General features: G+C 46.2%; 1 protein-coding gene across 3 annotated transcripts in view; it reads right to left on the bottom strand.

The window, feature by feature from the left end:
* CRACR2A (calcium release activated channel regulator 2A) overlaps positions 1 to 19,973 on the bottom strand; it is a 149,026-nt gene that overhangs the window by 62,627 nt on the left and 66,426 nt on the right. For all 3 annotated transcript variants that reach the window (XR_005069204.1, XM_037064710.1, XM_037064709.1), the window contains exons 5-7: positions 19,427 to 19,573; positions 4,288 to 4,378; positions 314 to 409 (exon numbers count right to left, since the gene is read on the bottom strand). Coding sequence is in view for 2 of the 3 variants with exons in the window: in XM_037064710.1 (XP_036920605.1) it covers positions 314 to 409; positions 4,288 to 4,378; positions 19,427 to 19,573 (334 nt within the window). In the remaining variant the exon portion in view is untranslated. The remainder of the gene's footprint in view (positions 1 to 313; positions 410 to 4,287; positions 4,379 to 19,426; positions 19,574 to 19,973) is intronic.

The following is a 19,973-nucleotide window of genomic DNA, read 5'->3' as shown; positions in this document are numbered from 1 at the left end:
TCTCTTATATAGCATGCAGAAAACAAGTGAACATTTTGGCCTTTGGGTGGCTTCTGGGCACAATTATATGACCATACCTGCTGATACATCAAGGGAGAATTCCTAGCAACTTCTCAAGTTAAACACCTGGCTGTGGAGAAGTAAAGGCTTTATCTTGGAACCATCTGTGATTTCAAATGCTACCTTTATACAATGAAATGGTTATTCTCAGACTGAAAAAAGACATCCTTAAATGAATGGCAGGGACAGTGGGCATGAGCCACAGCAGAGGGTGTGGTGAGACTAGGCAGGTGGGGGCACAGACAGGACCTACCCGTTTCTGCTTCTGGACGAGCTGCTCCAGCTCCCGCTCCTTAGACAACAGCTTCTGTTCCAGCTCCTGACTGCGGGCCTGAAACCTCTCCGTGTCCTGCCAAGCCAGACAAGGGGACATGTGAGGCCTAAAAGCACCTGGGATGGTGATTTTTTTCCTACCTGGAACCTACTCAACAGCAGGCATTGCAGATCCTTTTGGACTTTGGGCCCTTCTCCGCAACATTCCAGGGCCCCAGTGACCTGCCTGCTGGTTGGTGAGGCCTGATGAGACCGAGATCGCAAGTGCTCATTGCGGCTTAACTGGCACCATGCACCGTCTCCCCGCCCCCCCCCGCCCCCCCCCCTGTACAAAAGAGGCAGTATCAGTAAGGGGGGGCTACTGAACTGGTAGAAGAGAACGGGGGCCTGAGGTGAAGTCTCAGGCTCAGTCTCCTCATCTTAAAATTGGAGGATGAATCATCCTCTTAACTTGGATATTCTTATTCTGTTCCATGTCCTTTAATCATACAAATGGCCCTCACTCTGGAAACACAGGGTATCACTTCTTGCAAGTGTAGGTCCTCCCTGCTTCCCCACCTGCCTGAGATTTTCCAGGCTTTCTGATGTATCTGCCCCGATGCTCCATAGCACCTTCCCTTCTACCCCAGATCTGAGCCTCCCCACTCAGGGATGCAGAGGTCCTGATGATGCAGGTGCCAGGGGACATGGTGGTGGGATTAACGAGGAATGTGTGGAGGTTGTCAGGATGCCTGACACTTTCAACAGAGCCTGGTATGGTGTAAGGGCCCTGAGGTGGGTGTCAGGAGATTTGAGTTCCAGCCCTGGCCTTGTCCACCTAATTTGCTTCATTCTTCTAGATCGTAGCATTTTTGTTCATAGAATAGAAACAAAAATATCCATGCCACATGTAGTGCTCTACTGGCTTGAAGGCAGAACAGGTGCAAACCACGCAGGAAGAGAAGAAACCATTATCACTTCCACGTAGCTTACTGCAGGAGCCTCAGGTTTCCTGCCACAGGGAACAACTCCTTCCCAAGGACAGCCCTGTGCAGTTGGCAGGTTGGGTATGACAGTGTGGCAACAGAGTGGGAAACACAACTGCTCTCGGGGCTGAGGCCTTTGAACACCTCTGTTCAGAGGCTCAGGGTACTTCCTGGGCTCATTGTTTGCAGATGCTACGTGGTTCCTCTGCCCATTTTCAGGCAGGTAACTGCAGGTCAGGGACAGCCTGTGACCGTCCTCATCACAACCACATGCAATGGCAGAGGTAGATTTGATGAAGCAGTTCCTGCTCCCAACCTTCATTACAGGGAACCTGCTTCATTCGGCTTATCTGCCACTCTGGATCAGGTATCCATGGGCAGTGCCAGTGAGGAGGGCAGCTCCAGAGTCCCTGTGCCCACGTTGCCATCCCCACGGAGTGTTTTACTGTCCCTACCAGCACAGAGCTTTGAGAGGCCTACTGCCCTGGAGCTGGAGTGGACAAGTGAAGTGACTAATATTTCCCTTGTCGTCAAACTGCTAAACATAGAGGCGGGGGCGGGGGGGGGGTCCAGCTTTTACCACACTGTCATAAACTGTAACACCAGTGTCCTCACGCTGTGGCCAGGCAAAAGCCTGTGTATCCAAAGGCTTAGTAGCATAGCAAAGCACATTTTAATGGAAACTTTAAAGTGTCCATGTTTATGCAAAAGGCATAAATCTAAGCACTGAGCCTGAAAGGTGTGAACAGGGATCAGAAGGGGGTAGGTAGGTGAAACAGCAGCATGCTCAGGCCACTTTGTATGATACCAGTTTGTTCTTGAATTTTTTCCTCCAGCCTCTTCCCACGTTGCCATCCCCACTGAGTGTTTTACTGTCCCTACCAGCACAGAGCTTTGAGAGGCCTACTGCCCTGGAGCTGGAGTGGACAAGTGAAGTGACTAATATTTCCCTTGTCGTCAAACTGCTAAACATAGAGGCGGGGGCGGGGGGGGAGGGGGTCCAGCTTTTACCACACTGTCATAAACTGTAACACCAGTGTCCTCACGCTGTGGCCAGGCAAAAGCCTGTGTATCCAAAGGCTTAGTAGCATAGCAAAGCACATTTTAATGGAAACTTTAAAGTGTCCATGTTTATGCAAAAGGCATAAATCTAAGCACTGAGCCTGAAAGGTGTGAACAGGGATCAGAAGGGGGTAGGTAGGTGAAACAGCAGCATGCTCAGGCCACTTTGTATGATACCAGTTTGTTCTTGAATTTTTTCCTCCAGCCTCTTCCCACTCCCACCCCCCATGCATTGGCCCACCTTTCATCTCTGGAAGCATGCCCCTTTCTTTAGCCAGGACCTTTGACCTGCTATCACAGCCCAGGCAGAGGGGGAAATGCCCCAGAGCTCAGCCCCTCTGTCCAGTAGGTCATTTGGGGTAAAGAAAGTGGCCCTCCTACTGCAGGGGCAAAAAGGTTACTGTTCTCAGAAAACTATTTTAGGGTCTGCTAGGTGAGGAGTGTGTGAGTTCTGTCTGCCATATACTCACTTACTATGCTAAAGATGGGGAGCAGCCAGAATGTATTAAATCTCTAAGAAACAACCGAGGAGAGGTCTGGGAATACTGACAAGTCTCCACAGGACTAAAGCTGGAGCACCTGACTGGCTTTTCCTGGAAAGCATCCAGACTCCCTCTCTGTTTGAATGACATTTGTGACAATACATGAAGCTGTGGTGTGCAGCATCAAAGCACATACAATTTTAAAAAATCATTCAGTCCAACCTGCATTAAGTGGGAGAAAAGAGATTGTAATAATAATCCACGCTCAGTGCTGAGCAGCCGGGGACGATGTGATCTCTATGTTGTGTTCCCCCAAATTTTTATGTTGTCACCTAATCCCCAAGGTGGTGATATTAAAAGGTGGGGCCTTCAGGAGGCAATCAGTGCCCTCGTAAGAGACCCCGAGAGCTCTCTGGCCCCTCCCGCCACAGGAGGACATAGAGTAGTTGGCCGTCTGCAACCTGGAACAGGGCTCTCATTGAAACCCGAGAGAGCTGACACCCAGATCTTGGACTTCTAGCCTTTGGAATGGTGAGAAATACATGTTTGTTGTTTGTAAGCCAACCAGTTTATGGTATTTTTGTAATAGCAGTCCAAACTGACTAAGACAGGAGGCCACTGTTTAAGATCAAAGACTTTTCTGCTGAAAACCCACCAAGTAGATAATCCAAAAATGGATAATAGAGTTTTCTGTAGTTTTGTTTTATGAATATGTTTTATGAACATGGGTATGCTTATCTTGGCTTGGAAAAGGTGGTACTTTTACCAGTTCTGACCTCCCAAGACAAATAGCAGGGCTTGGTAAGAGGCTAAGAGCCAGATTAGGAATAGAAAATGTGAGTTTTAAATTCTTCCCATGGTATTTGAGAAAGGCAGAATTTGATTTGTCTTGAGAATTAAAATATGTGTCTAAGGGGAAAGGGTAGGATGTACAGGCTCTAAGGGTGGTCCCCTCAGGGGAGGTGTCGGGCACAGACTGGAATGGATGGGTACATTTGGGTGGGCCTGCCACATGAGTCTAGAGATCAGTCAATGTCAGACCCAGTCTTCAGGCTGCTTCAACTGGTAAAGCATGCATCTTCATCCTTTTATTCATTTATTTGTTCATTTGTTCATTCACTGATTCAACAAACAGTTGTTGAGCATATACTATGTTCCAGCCATGGTCAAGGTGCTGAGGATACATTAGTAAGTAAAAGTTAAAGATCCCTGCTCTTGTGGAGTTTACATGCTAGTAGGGAGACAGACCATAATCAATAAAAATGAATAAGTACATTATATGCCACGTTTGAAGGTGACAAATGCCTTGAAATAAATAAATCAAACAGAGAAAGAGGGAATCAACAGTGCCATGGGTGAGGCACTGCCACCCTAACTTGGGGGAGGCAGTCAGTAGGCAAGATTGACCTGGCCCGCTAAGCCAAGTCCCAGGGGAGGACTCTTACTTTCAGGAGAAACCGTTCCTTCTCACTTTTGATTTGCTGTTCCATCTCTTCATATAGATGCTGGATTTCTTCATCATAAGCAGCAATTTTCCTGCAGAGATGGCAAAAGGATAGTTTGTGAGGTCTACATTGAAATTACCTTATCCCACAGAAGCAAGTCCTGGGATCTGGGCACTGGAACCGCACCTGGAGCTGTGGGTGGTGGGGGGACACTGTGCAGGTCAGGTCAGCCAGAGCTGCAGGATAGCTTCCTCAGGATCCACTGACCACAGTGGCCAGCAGGACCCCCTCCTTCTCCTGTCTCCGGGACATCACTCCTAGCCATGCACACTCTCCCCCATGAAGCCTCCCTGGCTCCATCTTCCTTTACTCTGTTTTATTTCAACACCAAGGCACCAGCTTCTGCTACTCTCACCCTTCCTCCTGACCACTGAATCCACTTCTGGTAGACAGTTCAAAGTTGTGTGGACTTTGTTCCTGTTTGGTTTCTTGTTCTACCTCATTCTCACTTTGGATGCGTTCTCTCTACCTGGCTACATCAGTACTGTCTGAACTGCCCTACATCAGAGGGCTCTCCTAAAATTGTGCCCTGAAGTTTGTGTGATACACATTTCTCATGAGATCTGAAAGGACTGTATGGCCATGACAGCCACCACTACTGCACCCCTTGCAAAGGAAGGAGCCGCATATGTCCAAGTGCTCATGCCCTCTGGGCCTGGGGCCACAGGCAGATGTTATGAGATGGTGAGGTAGGTACAGGCTAGAGTTACGACAAGGTGACCACATCCCCACTCTCAGCATCCTCTCCCTACTCAGAAGAGCCTCACATAACAGGAAGTGCATGGGTACTGGGCTCCTACACAGAGACGAAGACCAAGTGGCTGTGGGGACAAGGTTTGTAGGTCACCCTGGGGTTGTCCTCCTTCTCTCCCAGTAATACCTTCCACCCCTTGCCCCATTCAAACAGGACTGACCAAGTATTAGCACTTGAACTGAGCACTAACATTCCCAGGGGACTGCATTTTTGTACCTGTTATCTGACCTTCAGTGAAAGGCCCAATCTCTGCCCTCTTCTGTCTCATTAAGGGATCTTCAGGCTCCAGTGAACAGGCTGAGATCATGGTTCTTAATGTCTGTTTTGAGCATGTAACACACACAAACTTCAAATTTTGGCACTTGCTGTAAACTCAAATGATGGTAAGCCCCCTCTGCCCTTGATTCAAGTAAGGAGACTTTAATAATTGAGGAAAATGTCCTGGTGCTCAGTTCTAAGAGGTACTGGGGTGATTTCTGAAGAAAACATCTGAAGAATACATAAAAACATAATGTATTTATTACCCTGAGCCTTCCATCATTTTACCCCTATCTCTCTAGGTCCACTTGGGACTGTAATCCAGTGCCAGCTGTCCCAGCAGCCCCTTCCTCACTGGCTCCCTGTGGGGGAGCATTCACACCACATGCACAGACTGAGCAATGGCTGAGGAGACACAGTGATGGGCATCTTTCCAACCCTACAGAAACCACAAAGCTGACCCAAACAAAGGAGTTGGTGTAGGTCTCCACAGTCAAGGTCACTTTTATCAGAGTACCAGCCTCTGCATTCTCTTTCTTAGCTGTACCTGCAAAACCAGAAACCTGACTTCGAGTGAGTATGGCAGTGGCCCCAGGATGTACTCAGCAAAATGTGACAGCTCTCCAGGGCTTCTGCAAACTGGGCCCCTGTATTTACCATTATGTTTGACATCATGGATTGTTGGGAACCACCCTGCCTGGTTTCAGAAGCTATAACCCCTTCATGGCTAAGGCTGAGTGAGAGCATAAGACACTGAAGAGACAAAGCTTATCTCCCTGGCAGAGGTGCCACTTCTGCTCCTTTTTCTTCACCTTGCCTGGCCCCCAATGCTTGATTGGTTAGCCAATGACAGGCAAGATTCCTCAATGGAGGAACGACCTAAGACAGGCACTATCATGGGGAGGACCCAGGAAAGGACATGAGGGGCTACAGCAAAAAGGGGTGATGGACCCTCACCCCTTGGCTTGACATAGCCTGAGTCCTCATTCTGTCTGCAAGAAGTCTCCTAATCTCTTTTCTGCCTTACTTTCCCTGCTTGACTTAAGCCTGAAACAATGACAGAGGGCAGTGCAGCCCTGTGCTAGAAAGGGTGGGTTCCCTGGGTGATCAAGCCTAAGAAAGAATACATAAAATTCTGTGAAACCTGCTTTGCTAAGAATGTCCTCAATTAAAAGGCAAGGGTTGGCAGGAAATGAGTTTGTTTTCCAAAGTTTTATAGGCCTTTAGCTAACAGACCCTAACTCAGAATAAGCTCTAGTAGTTCTTTGTATGTTAGCTATTGTTTGATCCTTACTGCCTGACAATGATTAATGAGATTTATCTGTATTCCTGTGCAAAATGAACCTAATAAAAGCCCATTGAGGAAAAGGTTCTTGGTCCTTCTCCTTTGAGAGATTGGCCACCTTTCCTCCCCAAACAGATTATGTCTTGGTAGACTTACTCTCATCTGTGGCAGATGGGGGGCTCTATGGGCAAAGTTCTCCCATGCTGGATATAACAGATATTTTTTTTTTTTAGTATAAGAGTAGGAAATCTGTTCTTGGTAAATGACAGATGTTTTGGATTGTTACTTTTGTTCTTACCCAACCCATAACAATTACAAGAAAATCTTAAGAGAGAAATAAGGAGCAAAGTCATCTGCTGTTAAATAGGAACATCTCAGGGGCAGAAATGAATACAGTTTGAAAGAACTTTCAGAAAGAAGAATGGTCTTTCTCTGGGTCCCTGAGATTATATTGCTGTGTGTGAAGAAATTCACATACTAGATGGCAAATGGCATCAAAGAAAACTTAAGACAATAATTCCATCTATATAAATAAATACTAGAGAATTAATAAGGTGAGATGAGATGAACTAAAAAATTGATTTGGCTCTGTTAAAGCAATACTAATTGCAGTCATTCATATAAGCTATTTACATTTATGCCTAACAACCGTGCAAGGCATTAATAGTATACTATTATTAAGTGTATTACATTAACTTTGCTCTAAGCTTTATTTGATTAAATTAATAAACTCTATATTTGGGGGGCTCACAGGTCAGTTTGCTAGTCATAAAGTAATTTTGCAAACTACTAAAAAAACAAAAAACAAAAACAAATGTCAGGAAGGCAGATGTGGACTCTGAAAGGTCTTCACTGAAAAGGGCTGCTCCACTGCAAAGAAGCTCTGGAAGTCCAGGTGGGCAGTAGTGACCCTGGGCCCAACCAGACTCATTCATGGACCCAAGCCTCTGGAACTGCATCGGAATCAAGCTGGCCTCCTGGGAGACTGCCTAGGCCCGAATGACTTTCAAGGATGACCCTGACTCATGATCGCCTGGATCAGACACAGGAGATGCCAGCTCAGGAGTCGAAGCCCTGAATACTGATCCCAGAACCAGCTCATTTCCTCTGTGTGACCTTGGGCAAGTGCTCTGACCATATATCCCAGGGTAGCACCTGCCCACGTTCCTCTCAACACTGTCATGATGAATGACAAGTAAGAAAGAGCACATGGAAAGCATTTGGAACTACAAAGCCCTCTATAAGTGTAGGGTTCATTTATTATGGTAATTATTGATATTATCAAGGGCTGTGGAGGGCAAGGATCAGCATTCCTCCAAGGGAGGAGGGTCCTAGTTTTCAGGATAAAAGGGCTGCTGGGTTTGAAAAGGGTCAGAAGCAATCTGGAAGATGAAGAACAGAAAGCTTAGTCAATAAAAACTGCTGACAGACCAACCTGTTAAAGACAAGGCAGTGTGAGAGTAGGAGTCTGTGTCTGCTGGGACCTGGAGGAGATGCTCTGAAAAGAACTGTGCACAGGTGTGTGGAGGGTAGCTGGGTATTCTGTCATCAAAGGAAAAAGGCCACCTATTGTGTCTGCTTATCATATATGTTTCATTGCCACCCCTTCTAAAACTACTCTTATTGCCTGATGCACAACATAGACTTTGAAGTCTTCTCCATGGGGATCTCCCCATTTATTCCAATCCTCACTGACCCCCTTCTCTGAACTCTTAGGACACCATATGTCTTTATTTGACATTTAATTTTAAAGTCCTGAACAACTGTTTCATTTGGGTTTATGCTGTCTTAACTAGGTTATAAATTCCCAGACATTTATATCACCCACAGGCCCTATGCTCAAAATGTTAACAGTTAAGACTTTGGATACCAAACTCAGAAGCCTATGTACCATCTTGGGGGAATACCAGATTCCAGGGGAATTGAAGAATTTCAGGGTTGGAAGGACTGTCTAATCCAACCACTTATTCTTCCAGTGCTAAAATCCTAACCACAATAGCCCAACCAAATATTTACCCAGACTAGGTTAGAATGCCTTCGGTAGTTGGGAACTTGCTGGATCTCTAAGCAACTCTTTCATCTTTGGAATATCTTGGCTCAAAGAAATATGTTTTTCTATGACTGTTTCCCTCCTCTCCATAAAACCTTTCACATATTTGAAACAGCATTAAGATGTCAAGAAGTAGCCTGGGTTCAGGCCATGCCTCTCTGCTTCCTCTAACCATGTCTCACATGAAGTTATTGTTTTTTGTTTTTTTTGTGTGTTTTTTTTGTAAGTCCCCTCATCATGCCCTTTACTCCTCTCAAAATGGGCTCTCATTTAGCTTCCTCAAGTCATAGAGCCCCAAACCCAGTGCCCTACGTATGAAGTCTGATCAGTGCAGATTAGAGCAGGAGCCTCTCTTGTTCTAGCTGTGGCATAGCTATTCATGCAACCTGACATCACATGATTTTTCTTGGCAGCAAATCATAGCTGGTGAATGGAAAACCCATTTGTCAATGAAAAACTCTAAACTTTGTGGCTGTGTGGTTGTTTTTGTTTTTAGGTGGTGCTACTGAGTCCTATATCTTCTGCCTTTGGCTTTTTGGACTTTGGCAAAATCTCAAATATAATTCTGTTAGATTTCATGCTTTTTAGATTCAGTCCATCTTTCCAGCCTGTCACTGTCTTAATGGATCCCAACTGGTTGCTTAGTGCACTCAATGACCTTCTATGTTTTGTTGGTATTTTAAATTTTCAATCACAATGTGAACTAAATAATCTGTAATGTTGGTTTTGATTACTTCAATTATCTGAGAGTAATTTTAAACAATGATTTTTAAAATAATACAAACCACCCTGGCCAGTGTGGCTCAGTTGGTTGGACATCGTTCCATAACCAAAAAGTTGTGGATTCGATTCCTGGTCAGGGCATATACCTAGGTTGCAGGTGTATAATCCCCATTCCAGGTACATATGAGAGGCAACTGACTGATGTTTCTCTCTCATACTGATGTTTCTCTCTCCCCCAACCTTTCTCTCTAAAAAAGCAATGAAAAATGTCCTCAGGTGAAGATAAAATTTTTTAATTAAAATAAATAAAATATACAAACTATTGGTGTCCCATTTTTATTGTATTAAAATAAGAGAATATAGTGGTAAGACAGTTGCTTTTTGAAATCTATCAATTTTATACAAATTCTATGAGAAGAATGTGTATTTTATTGTAGGGTACACACTCTATATTCATCTCTTAAATTAAGCCTGCTGGTTGATGGTTTCAAATACTGTATATATTTATTGTACTTTTTACCTGACTGATGTGCTAGATTTGAGATGTGTGTTAACATGTTCTAAAATTCTTCTTAAATCTTGTTTTTATTAGATTTTCTTTGTTTTTCTAAAAGTTTCTGCCTTTCATACTTTGCTGGTATGATGTTTGGTGCATAAAGGTTTATATCATTGTACCTTCTACATGGATGAAACTTTATACTACAAAATATTCCCCCTTATCTCCCTTTATTTACGCCAGTAGTAAAACTGTTGAACAAAACAAGAACAACAATCTATTATAGAGCTCTCTGAGCTATTAATTAATAAATGTGGGCATAAATATGAAATCTGCCTTCTATTAGCCATTCCCAAACATCTCCCCACTCACTCTAGGGCAATGTTTAATTATTCCATTGTCTGCTATCTGTGCCTAGTTATTTTGAACTATAAGTGAAGGAGGAGACAGAGAAGGGATAAATGAAAGAAAAAGGAGGGAAAGAGACATGAGTTCTCAGGAGGACAGGGGGACAAATGTGTGAAGGAGCCAGCCAGAGTGAATAATAGTCATAAGCACTAATATATATCCCTTCCTTTCGCTATGATGTCTGGGTGGCTCCTTTAGCATATTCCAGGGGTGTCTAGGACATAAGCCCTCTGCTAACAGCTATGGTTGGCTCAGAGTTCATTAGACCCAGAGTTAAAAGGCATCAGTTCAAATCCTGGTTCTGGCATTCATAAGCTTTTTGGCCTTGCACAAATTACATTATCTCAGTAAGCCTGAGGTCATCCATATCTGAAAAATCAGATGGTAATACATACTTTAGAAAAGGTTTGTAAGGACTAAATAAGAATATGCATGTGGAAATGTCTAATATAAACGGTAGCAGATAGACTGCATGTGATTAATTCTAATTAAATGAGTTCTCTGGCTCCGCAGAAACCTGTGGACCTCTGCAGAAACCTGTGGACCTCATTTTGAAAGCTACTAATCTGTAGTTCCCTCAGATTTCAGCTGAGGAACAAGTAGAAACTGCAGGGGAATCATGCAACAGTTTGGTGTATGTGGTATGAAGGAGTGTGCAGGAATGGAGAAGAATCTGGCAACAGGAGACATGGGGAAAAACATGAGCTGGGGTGCCTCAGTTGAGAAAATAAATGTGGAAAAAGATCTATATTAATACCAAACTTTAAAAAGTATTCATTAAGCCCTTCATAAAGCAAGGATCTGGGCAAAATGATCTAGACTTATGGAATGGTCTCTGCACATTATGAATGCAGCGCCTACAAACACCAAGTCCAATGCTAAAGTGGCAGAGGAAAGAAACAGGCAGGAGCCTCACACTAGAAAGTGGGCCCCACCACACAGCCTTGCTGGGCTCCAGCTGACAGTGATTCTGTGACCACAGAGCCCAGACTGGACAGAAGCGGAGGAAGCTGTCTGCTCTGCTGAGGGGAGGATGGGAGAGTTGTCAGGGGGAAAGTTAAGAAAGGCTGAGTCCCGGAAAGGGAGATTTTCCACAGTGAGGGGAAGGAGCAACAATACCTACTGAGGATGCCACATGGGCAGTGAGGAATCTGAAAGAATGAGCCCTACTGAAGGCCAGTACATAAGCTCAGGTCAAACTTAGACAGTGAAATGTCACCCAGGGAGTCTGACTGTGGTACATGTCCCCTCCAAAGGAGGAGCACAAGTGTGTGTGTGTGTGTGTGTGTGTGCGTGTGTGTGTGTGTGCGTGTGCGTGTGCGTGTGTGCATGCTCGTGTAGTGGAGATCGAAGAATGGGATATGTGGGCAGGAGGTAGGGGTGGGGAAATAGTGATTCACATGGAATCAAGGTTTAGATTCTGAGAGGCCTTTACAGATAATTTACAGGGAACTAACTGCAAGGTAAGATGTAGTTAGCAATAACCTACACTGCTGGCTTACCATGGAGACTGTAAAAATTAATTAACCTACACAAAGTGCTCTGCACACTGAGAATTAGGGTACCGTACTAGAGTAAAGCATTAATACTCAGCACCACTGGGTTTCCAGCTAATAATACACAGGCCAACACCTTCCTGCTTTAGAAAATTACTTGGTCAAAATATTTTTTTCCTGTTCCTTCTCTCCTTTGCCTTCACTAAGGAACAAAATCTGTTTGGAATTTGAAGGGTCTCAGAAAGTTATCTGGTTCACCTCCTAGGTTCTAGGTTCTAGGCTGGGGTGTGCTTAAATCACTACAGGGAAATAGTACCTTCTCTTTTCCCTAAATGAAGGTGTAGTCTTGACCTTAGACAGAACAAATGACTGTTCTATATTTCAGATAAATTTCAGAAGCTTGAACTCAAGGCAGAGCTTCAGAAATGGCCACTGGCCTCAGAAGGTAATCTTCCTGATTTCAGGTGCATCTCTGTACTCGGGCAGTATGTCTGCTGACCACTGTCTCCTGGTTCACAAAGTCTCATGAAAAGCAAATGCAAAGGAGGAAAAGTCCCTTCGTTCCCCATCACAGACTGTGAACTTAAAAAGCTTATGTATTCCCCCTCTGTTGTTTTGAATGTGAAGAAAATGAGGGTTACAGCAGTGAAGCGATCAGCCTGCAGTCACCCAGATTCATTGGGTCACAGCAGGAGGACAGCCCGGGCCTCAGCTCCCAGACCCATGTTCCACCCACAACAGCACGCTGCCTTCCCAAGCATTCCAAGTTTTAAAACCGACAACGCCCTACATTTACGTTGAGGATTATCAACGATCCACATTCCACCTGGAGCTTGTTAACTGTGGAATAAGCCGAAACTGGAGCAGGAATGGGGCCAAATGACTGCACTACAGGGCTGGGGAGGGCCAAGGTCATGGCTGAGTCCTGAACTCCTTTCTCAAATCTCCCCACCCCCACCCCACATACTCTCATTCCAGAGTTAATGTCTTTTCTGAATTGGAAAAGTTTCAAGGAATCTGCTATTTGCTGGAGAACAAAATGGAAGCAAAGTCAGCCTCAGCCAGTTTTGTAGTTGAGACGAGAATTTTAAGTGAGGGATCTAGACTTGGCTCTGCCCCCTGCCACCTTCTTCAGGGAGATGCAGTCTCCGGACTTCAAGGAAAAGTGCTTACTAGAAAATTCTTACTTACAGTTTTCTTGTTCCCATGAAAATAGTCTCTCTTGGACTCTCTAATCGTATGTCTGTCTCTGACTCTCTCCCTCTCACACACATGCGCACACACATGCACTCACGATGAGACTAGAGCTTTATAAAAGGAAACCAAGAGTTTGTAGAAAATTCTGCAAAGGCTGTGAAACTACCAATTGAATTTTCAAGACGGATGGTTTCTCCCTAATTAGATTCTGCTGTCTTGTATAAACCAACTTTGTAGCTTTATCCCATCCTATAAAGCAAACCATTTTTCATTAGCTGGGTTTACAAACAATGCCCATGAGTGCACAGACCACAAACAGTGCCCACCTTTCCATTTGCTCTCAGGGCGATGTGAACAGAGTGCTGCTGCCTCAGACAATATTGCACCAATAAGACACAGGTGCCCAATTAAGCCATAGCCTCTTCACCTTGAGCCCTCAGGAGAACTTATTTTTACTTTCAGAACAGGAGTAAAATTACAGACTGCAAGGGCCCCCCCTTTTGCAGGCTAATACATTCTGGAAAGACAAGTTAGAGCAGCATTTTTCAAAGTGTAGTCTGTGGCCTGCCTGCATCACAACCACTGGAGATGGGGGGTGCTATAATGCACATTCCTGGGCCCCTCCCCAAGACACACTGATTCAGATTCTCTAGGGGCAGGATCTAGGAATCTACCATATCACAGAACACCAACTCTCAGGTTTGTGTTAGGGTACAGGGTCTCACAGCAGGGGCTGCCTTCCAGACTGTGAGACACCATCTCTCCTGGCCTGGACACAGTCCCAGAGCCCAGGGAAGTCACTCTAGACAGAAAGTGCCTGGGCCGAGGCTGCAGTGTGAGGGCCTACTCACTCTCAAGAAACTGCCTGAGGCCTGACTCCTTTGCACAAGGAAAGACTGTGCAGGTAAGAAACTGATTCCAATGAGGGCGTGCAGAGTGTTGCTAAACTTGTGAAGGCCAAGAGTGACCACCGATGATGAGGAACAGGCAGCCTGAATGACGCTTTCAGGCTACGGAGCTGCAGAGATTGAGCCAGGGCAGGCAGAGCACAGCCCATGGCTGGACTTTTCCCCAAAGCTCAGAGCACCCCTGAGACACAGCCAGTTCATCCTCACCCCTCGCCTGGGGACTAGATTCTAGTAACGAACCCAACCAAGTCAATTATCCAACAGGTCTCAATTCAGGCCAAAGTCAGAATTCCTCAGGCTATCTTATAAGTGCAGACTTTGAGTCCCCACCCTAGGCCAAGGGAATTAGGCCCTCCTGGGGTGGGGCCTTGGCATCCCCCAGTAACTCTGGTGAAAGACCCAAATCTGCTGCCTCCAGATAGCATCATTCTGCATACAGAGGAGGTAAAGGCACTGAGGAGGACACTTTCCATGGCAGAGAAATCCCTAATCCTGATGGCCAGAAGTTCTTCCTTAGTCTAAACTACATCCCTCATGCTGCAAAGTCCTCTGAGTCCCTGCAGTGGACACAGGAATAATCTAACCCCACTTTCTTGGAGAGAAGCAGAAACACAGATGGATCATACCTCACACTGAGAGTTCAGCAGAGGTACTGGGCTTTAGCCCAAGGTGTCTTCATTTGACTTTGTCCCCTACCTCACCCCAAAGGACTATGGCTACTTCCCAGTGGACATGCAATAGAGTCAAACATTGTCCCTGGGTTTTCAACTCAGATTTGAGATTTCCTCAACCTCTGGCAAAGGGGCTGAGAAACTAAACGTTCCTACACTTGCCTCTTTCCTTATTCCCAAGGTGCGGGTTTAAAAAAAATCCATGACAATAAGGTAAGGAGGGCCCCAGGTGATTTCTGGCAGTGCCCCAGAAGGTGGGTCTCCTGACATCAGCTTGTAAGAAGAGCTTGTGCCAAGCATTCAACTTAGCTGCATCCTCCTTCCTCCTAGAACCTGGAAGTGAAGCTGAAGAGGAAACTGGGGGGCCTGTTTCACTCACTGAAGCAAAACCATAACTCTGAGGGGCATGGCCCAGCCTGGGATAAGAAATGTGAGTCCTATTTAACCTGGTCGAGACCAGATTTCCCCTGAGGTCAGTCCCATCTCCTCTGGGCCCAGTGGGAGAAAGAAACAAGTTGTGTAGTTTGGAAAAGGAGGAAGTAGCAGCCACGGCTGCCAATGGCAACACTGTCTAATGTTTCAACAGAATGGGAATTTTCTAGTAGCTGGCTTTGTGGCAGAATTTTTATGGGTATAAGCTCTGCTTCATCAGTGTGATTATAAACTTCTGAGTGACAGGGACTCTGTTCTATTTGCTTAATTCAGAGCCTGGCACAGAATAAGTGCTCCTTAAAAGTAGGCTACTGGAAACACCTAGCCCTGAGCCGAACACACAGAGGCAGTGGCCTGGGCTCTCATCACCATCGCCAGGACAGGCACGCATTTCCCTGGTGGGACTGAAGTGTCATTCCCTCTACTGAAAAGCAGCCACGGAGGAGGCTGGGAGATGCTCTGACACTTCTTAGGACTCCCGAAAACCAGCCTGAACTGGGCCATTCCCCAGACCTTCTTTTTTCTTCCTTCATGAACACCTGGCTGTGGCCCTCCCACAAACAAGCCCAAACCCCCAAACTCATCTCCTGGACAGTGGTGTCAAATTCATTTTCACCGGGGGCCACACCAGCCTCATGGTTGCCTTCAAAAGGCCAAATGTAATTTTAGGACTGAAAATATGTAACTACTCTTTAACGAGGGGCAAGGAGCTCGGTGCTGCCACCAGGTAGAAACAAGGTGCTGGGCTGGATAAAACAAGGTGGAGGGCCAGATTCGGCCCACAGGACTTGTGTTTGCCACCTGTGTCCTAGAAGATGCCCCAGAATCACTTAACTTCACCCTGAGTCATTTGTGAAGAATTCCATTTAAATGTTCTATACCCTACTGGGGATTCTGATTTCTTGTTTGACTTCTGGCCTCTAACAGCCCTTATAGCTCATTTTGTCCACTCACACCCAGGAATGGGAAGTGACCAACTTTTTTTTTGTCTTGAAGAGAAGAGAATGAAAGGACTCTAATAGAAAATATCAAAGCATGCCCCATACAATAAGGGTGAGCGCTATTTCACTTTGGTTTCAGTTAAACACGACCTCAAGTGTATGGAAGTTACAAAGTCAAGTACATTTCTTCTAGTGAGTCACAATTATAAAAAGTTTGAAAAAACCAGCCCCATTTTCTCATGTTACCAATAAGGAAACTAATGTACAGAGAGGTAAAGCAAGTTGCCTAAGCTCACACTGCTGATCCATGGCAGTGCTGAGGCAAGAAGAACTCAGGTTTCTCCTGTCCTGTTGCAGTGTGCTGCTCACTACAGTCTGCAGTTCTTTGGTTCTGCACCCAGAAAACACCCCTGGAATGGGACTGGCCAGAGAGCTCAGTGAGCCCCAATCCTACCAGAGCTCCTCGGCCAGAAGTGGGCACTCATCAGCTAACCCCAGGGTGGTATAGCTGGTAGTGATATCAACAGACAGTGGGTACGGAGGGCTGGAACCTTTGGCTGAGCTACTTTTGCACATGCAGCCAAGACTGACCTTGACATTCATCTCAAAACTTTTTAAGCAATCACTAAATTGGGGCAAATGCTCTAATAGAAGCACTTTAAGATGAATGTAAGGGCTAAGAGGCTCCGTCCGTAGCAAGCCAGGAGCACTGGTCCTTCTCTGCAGGAATGTGGACCAGCAAAGCAGCGCGTCCTACAGATGAGATTACAGGTCATGGGCCAGGCCACTGCCTGCCCATTCTGACTGTAATTATTCACACTGCCTTAGAGAACAAGAACACCCACTGCCACCTGACTTTTGCTGTGGCTTCTGGGGTGATCAACACTATAGTCAGAGGGCAGTGAGGGTGTGGTGAGGGTCAAGAACTAATCCAGCCCCATCATTTTACAGGTGGGGAAACCAAGGCACAGACAGGCCCAGATACTTGAGCAAGGTCACAGAGCTAGATGGATAGAAAGCCACATGTGACTCAACCCCAGAGCTCCTAATTCTCTGCTTCCCATTTCTCAAATCCACACACATCTGGGTGGATGCAGCCCCTGGACATCTGGGTAAAATGCAGATCCCGTAGGACTGGAACAGGGCCTGAAATTCTGCATTCCTAAGAAATTACCAGGTGATGCCAATACTTCGAGTAGCAAGGCTCTGTACCAGGCTGCCTGAAAGGGTCAAGAAACACTTACATTTCACCTCTGATTATATCCAGGCTTAAACTCTCCATCTCAATCTGGCAAATCCTCTAAGACTGACAAACATTTAGAACAGTAAGTATTATTATTTTAACATTCATAGAATACTTATGAGCCTGAATTATTCCAAATGCTTACATGTATTATTGCATTTAATCCTAAGATTCTGAGATGAATAGTATTATCATCCTAATTTTACAGATAAGGAAGCTGAGACTCAGAGAAGTCAAGTAACTTGGCCTAAGTCACAGAGCTAGTAAGTGACAGAGCCAACATTCAAACTCGGATCTGTCTGGCTCGTGGATTAGTCAGCTATAGACTATATGAAAATGTACCCTGAACTCCTCCTTTTTCTAAGCCTTGGGGGCCTCTCCCCAGAAGACTCCTAACATTTGATCTAGTCAAACCGTGTTCCTTCCAGCACGGCTTGGTCATAACTTTTTCGTAACTCAAGGTCCTAAAGGTCGAGTTTTCCAAACCTGTGTGTACCTGGTGGACCTCAACAAATTATCTTTAGAGTTAATGGAGGGGAGGCAGGGTGCAAAGGAGCTCAGGGTAACGTGTAGAGAGCTGATCTACACAGGAAGACCCATGGCTAGCTCTTTAAATTAGGAGCTTGCGTGCGTCCACTAAGCCCATGTCCACACAGACAGACAACTTACCCCGGGAGACAGTGCTGAGTCCCAGGAAGATTCATGGGGAAGTATCTGCATGGAGGGTGGTCTGTGTGGTCTGTGTGTGGTCTGTGTTGGAAGTGCTGAGGATTCCTACGAAATATGAGTGAATCTCCAGGTGGGGTCAATTGTGTGTGGCTGAGGTATGGGGTAGGGCCACCTCGGCATGCTTCCCAGGTCTACCCAGATCGAGCTGGCACTTTGGCCACATCTTAAGGGTTATACATCCTCCTTAGTTATACCATGTACCACAACCCAGTAGCTGGCTCTGGACAAGCACAGGGCCCCAGTGGCACACTCATTCCCTTCTCATAGGCAAACGGGCATCACCAGGCCGTTGAGGCCTCTGTGGCCCACAAGTGCCTGGCTGACTCCCATTTGATTTCTAAGCAGCCTCTTCAAGTGTTGCTGCACACCTGGCCTGGTGCTGCCTCCTCCAGGCCAGGGAGGAGCCCTAGAAATCACTAGTTGTCTTTAGAGGCTCTGGGGGCCAAGCGGGGAGGAGAGATATGAGGCTATAATGGCAGAGGTGACCAGGAAAGGGGAGACTCAGTGAACCATGGGCCAGCCCAGAGTTGGGGGTGGGCGGGTCCAGAATGCTGAACCTTCATGTCCAGGGGCAGGTGAAATGCTTTTCCATACTGGTCTCAGGTGCCAGGCTCTCTTCCTCTGAACCCTGGCTCTGCCACTGACAAGCTGTGCATTTGGGGGCTTGTNCACTTTGGCCACATCTTAAGAGTTATACATCCTCCTTAGTTATACCATGTACCACAACCCAGTAGCTGGCTCTGGACAAGCACAGGGCCCCAGTGGCACACTCATTCCCTTCTCATAGGCAAATGGGCATCACCAGGCCGTTGAGGCCTCTGTGGCCCACAAGTGCCTGGCTGACTCCCATTTGATTTCTAAGCAGCCTCTTCAAGTGTTGCTGCACACCTGGCCTGGTGCTGCCTCCTCCAGGCCAGGGAGGAGCCCTAGAAATCACTAGTTGTCTTTAGAGGCTCTGGGGGCCAAGCGGGGAGGAGAGATATGAGGCTATAATGGCAGAGGTGACCAGGAAAGGGGAGACTCAGTGAACCATGGGCCAGCCCAGAGTTGGGGGTGGGCGGGTCCAGAATGCTGAACCTTCCTGTCCAGGGGCAGGTGAAATGCTTTTCCATACTGGTCTCAGGTGCCAGGCTCTCTTCCTCTGAACCCTGGCTCTGCCACTGACAAGCTGTGCATTCGGGGGCTTGTTACTTAACCTTCCAGTCCCTTGATTTCCTCACCTGTAATGTGGATAATAATAAATCCAAATGAGCTAGTGTATATAATAAAGTATTTAGAACAGTGCCTAGTATATGGACAGGGCCTAATAAATGTAAGCAAGAGCTTAAACATACATGTATGCACACACACATACACACATACACACATGTATACGTTATGACAGCTCTAGGGCTGGCCCCCGCTCTGCCATGACAGAATGTAAGAGAAAGTGCCCTTTGCATTCCTGCTTTTCACACAGGCACACAGAGAGCAGCAGAGGGTACCCACTTTTTCAGGGCAGACTCCAGCTCGTTCTTCTCCTCATGGGCTTCTTGGAGCTGGGAGAAGATTCTGGTCAGAAAATCCTCAAAGTTGGACAGTAAGTGAGGCTCATCCTTCTTCAGCTGCAGCCAGAGTTGCTTGACATCACTTTCACTGCAAGAGGAAAAGGGCCATTAATGTAGGAGTGTGGAAATGAGGCTTTAAGGGAACAGAAGTCCCCAGATGTGAAATAAACAGCCAGAAACAACATTGTCATTATTATAATGATGACAGTGGCTAAGACTGATTGAGTGCTTGCTGTGTGCACATTGTCTCATTTTATCTCACAGCAACCTCTGAAGCAGGTGCTGCCATCACCCATTTATAGTGAGGAAGCAGACGAGGAGAGGAGAGGAGAGGTTCATCTGTGAACTGTCTCAGACCGCTCAGAGGTAAGTGATGGAACTGGGAGGGAGACGGCGCTGTCTGGCTCCCATGTTGGCCATCTTGTCTGCCTTGCCTGGCTGCTTCCACTCACCCATCTTTCTTGATGGGCTGGTGGTGCTGAGCATGC

Source organism: Sturnira hondurensis, unplaced genomic scaffold (assembly GCF_014824575.4).
Source record: "Sturnira hondurensis isolate 20B ecotype Veracruz unplaced genomic scaffold, ASM1482457v3 Scaffold0015509, whole genome shotgun sequence".
NCBI classification, from domain to species: domain Eukaryota; kingdom Metazoa; phylum Chordata; class Mammalia; order Chiroptera; family Phyllostomidae; genus Sturnira; species Sturnira hondurensis.
This window is presented reverse-complemented; position numbering and strand designations above follow the sequence as displayed.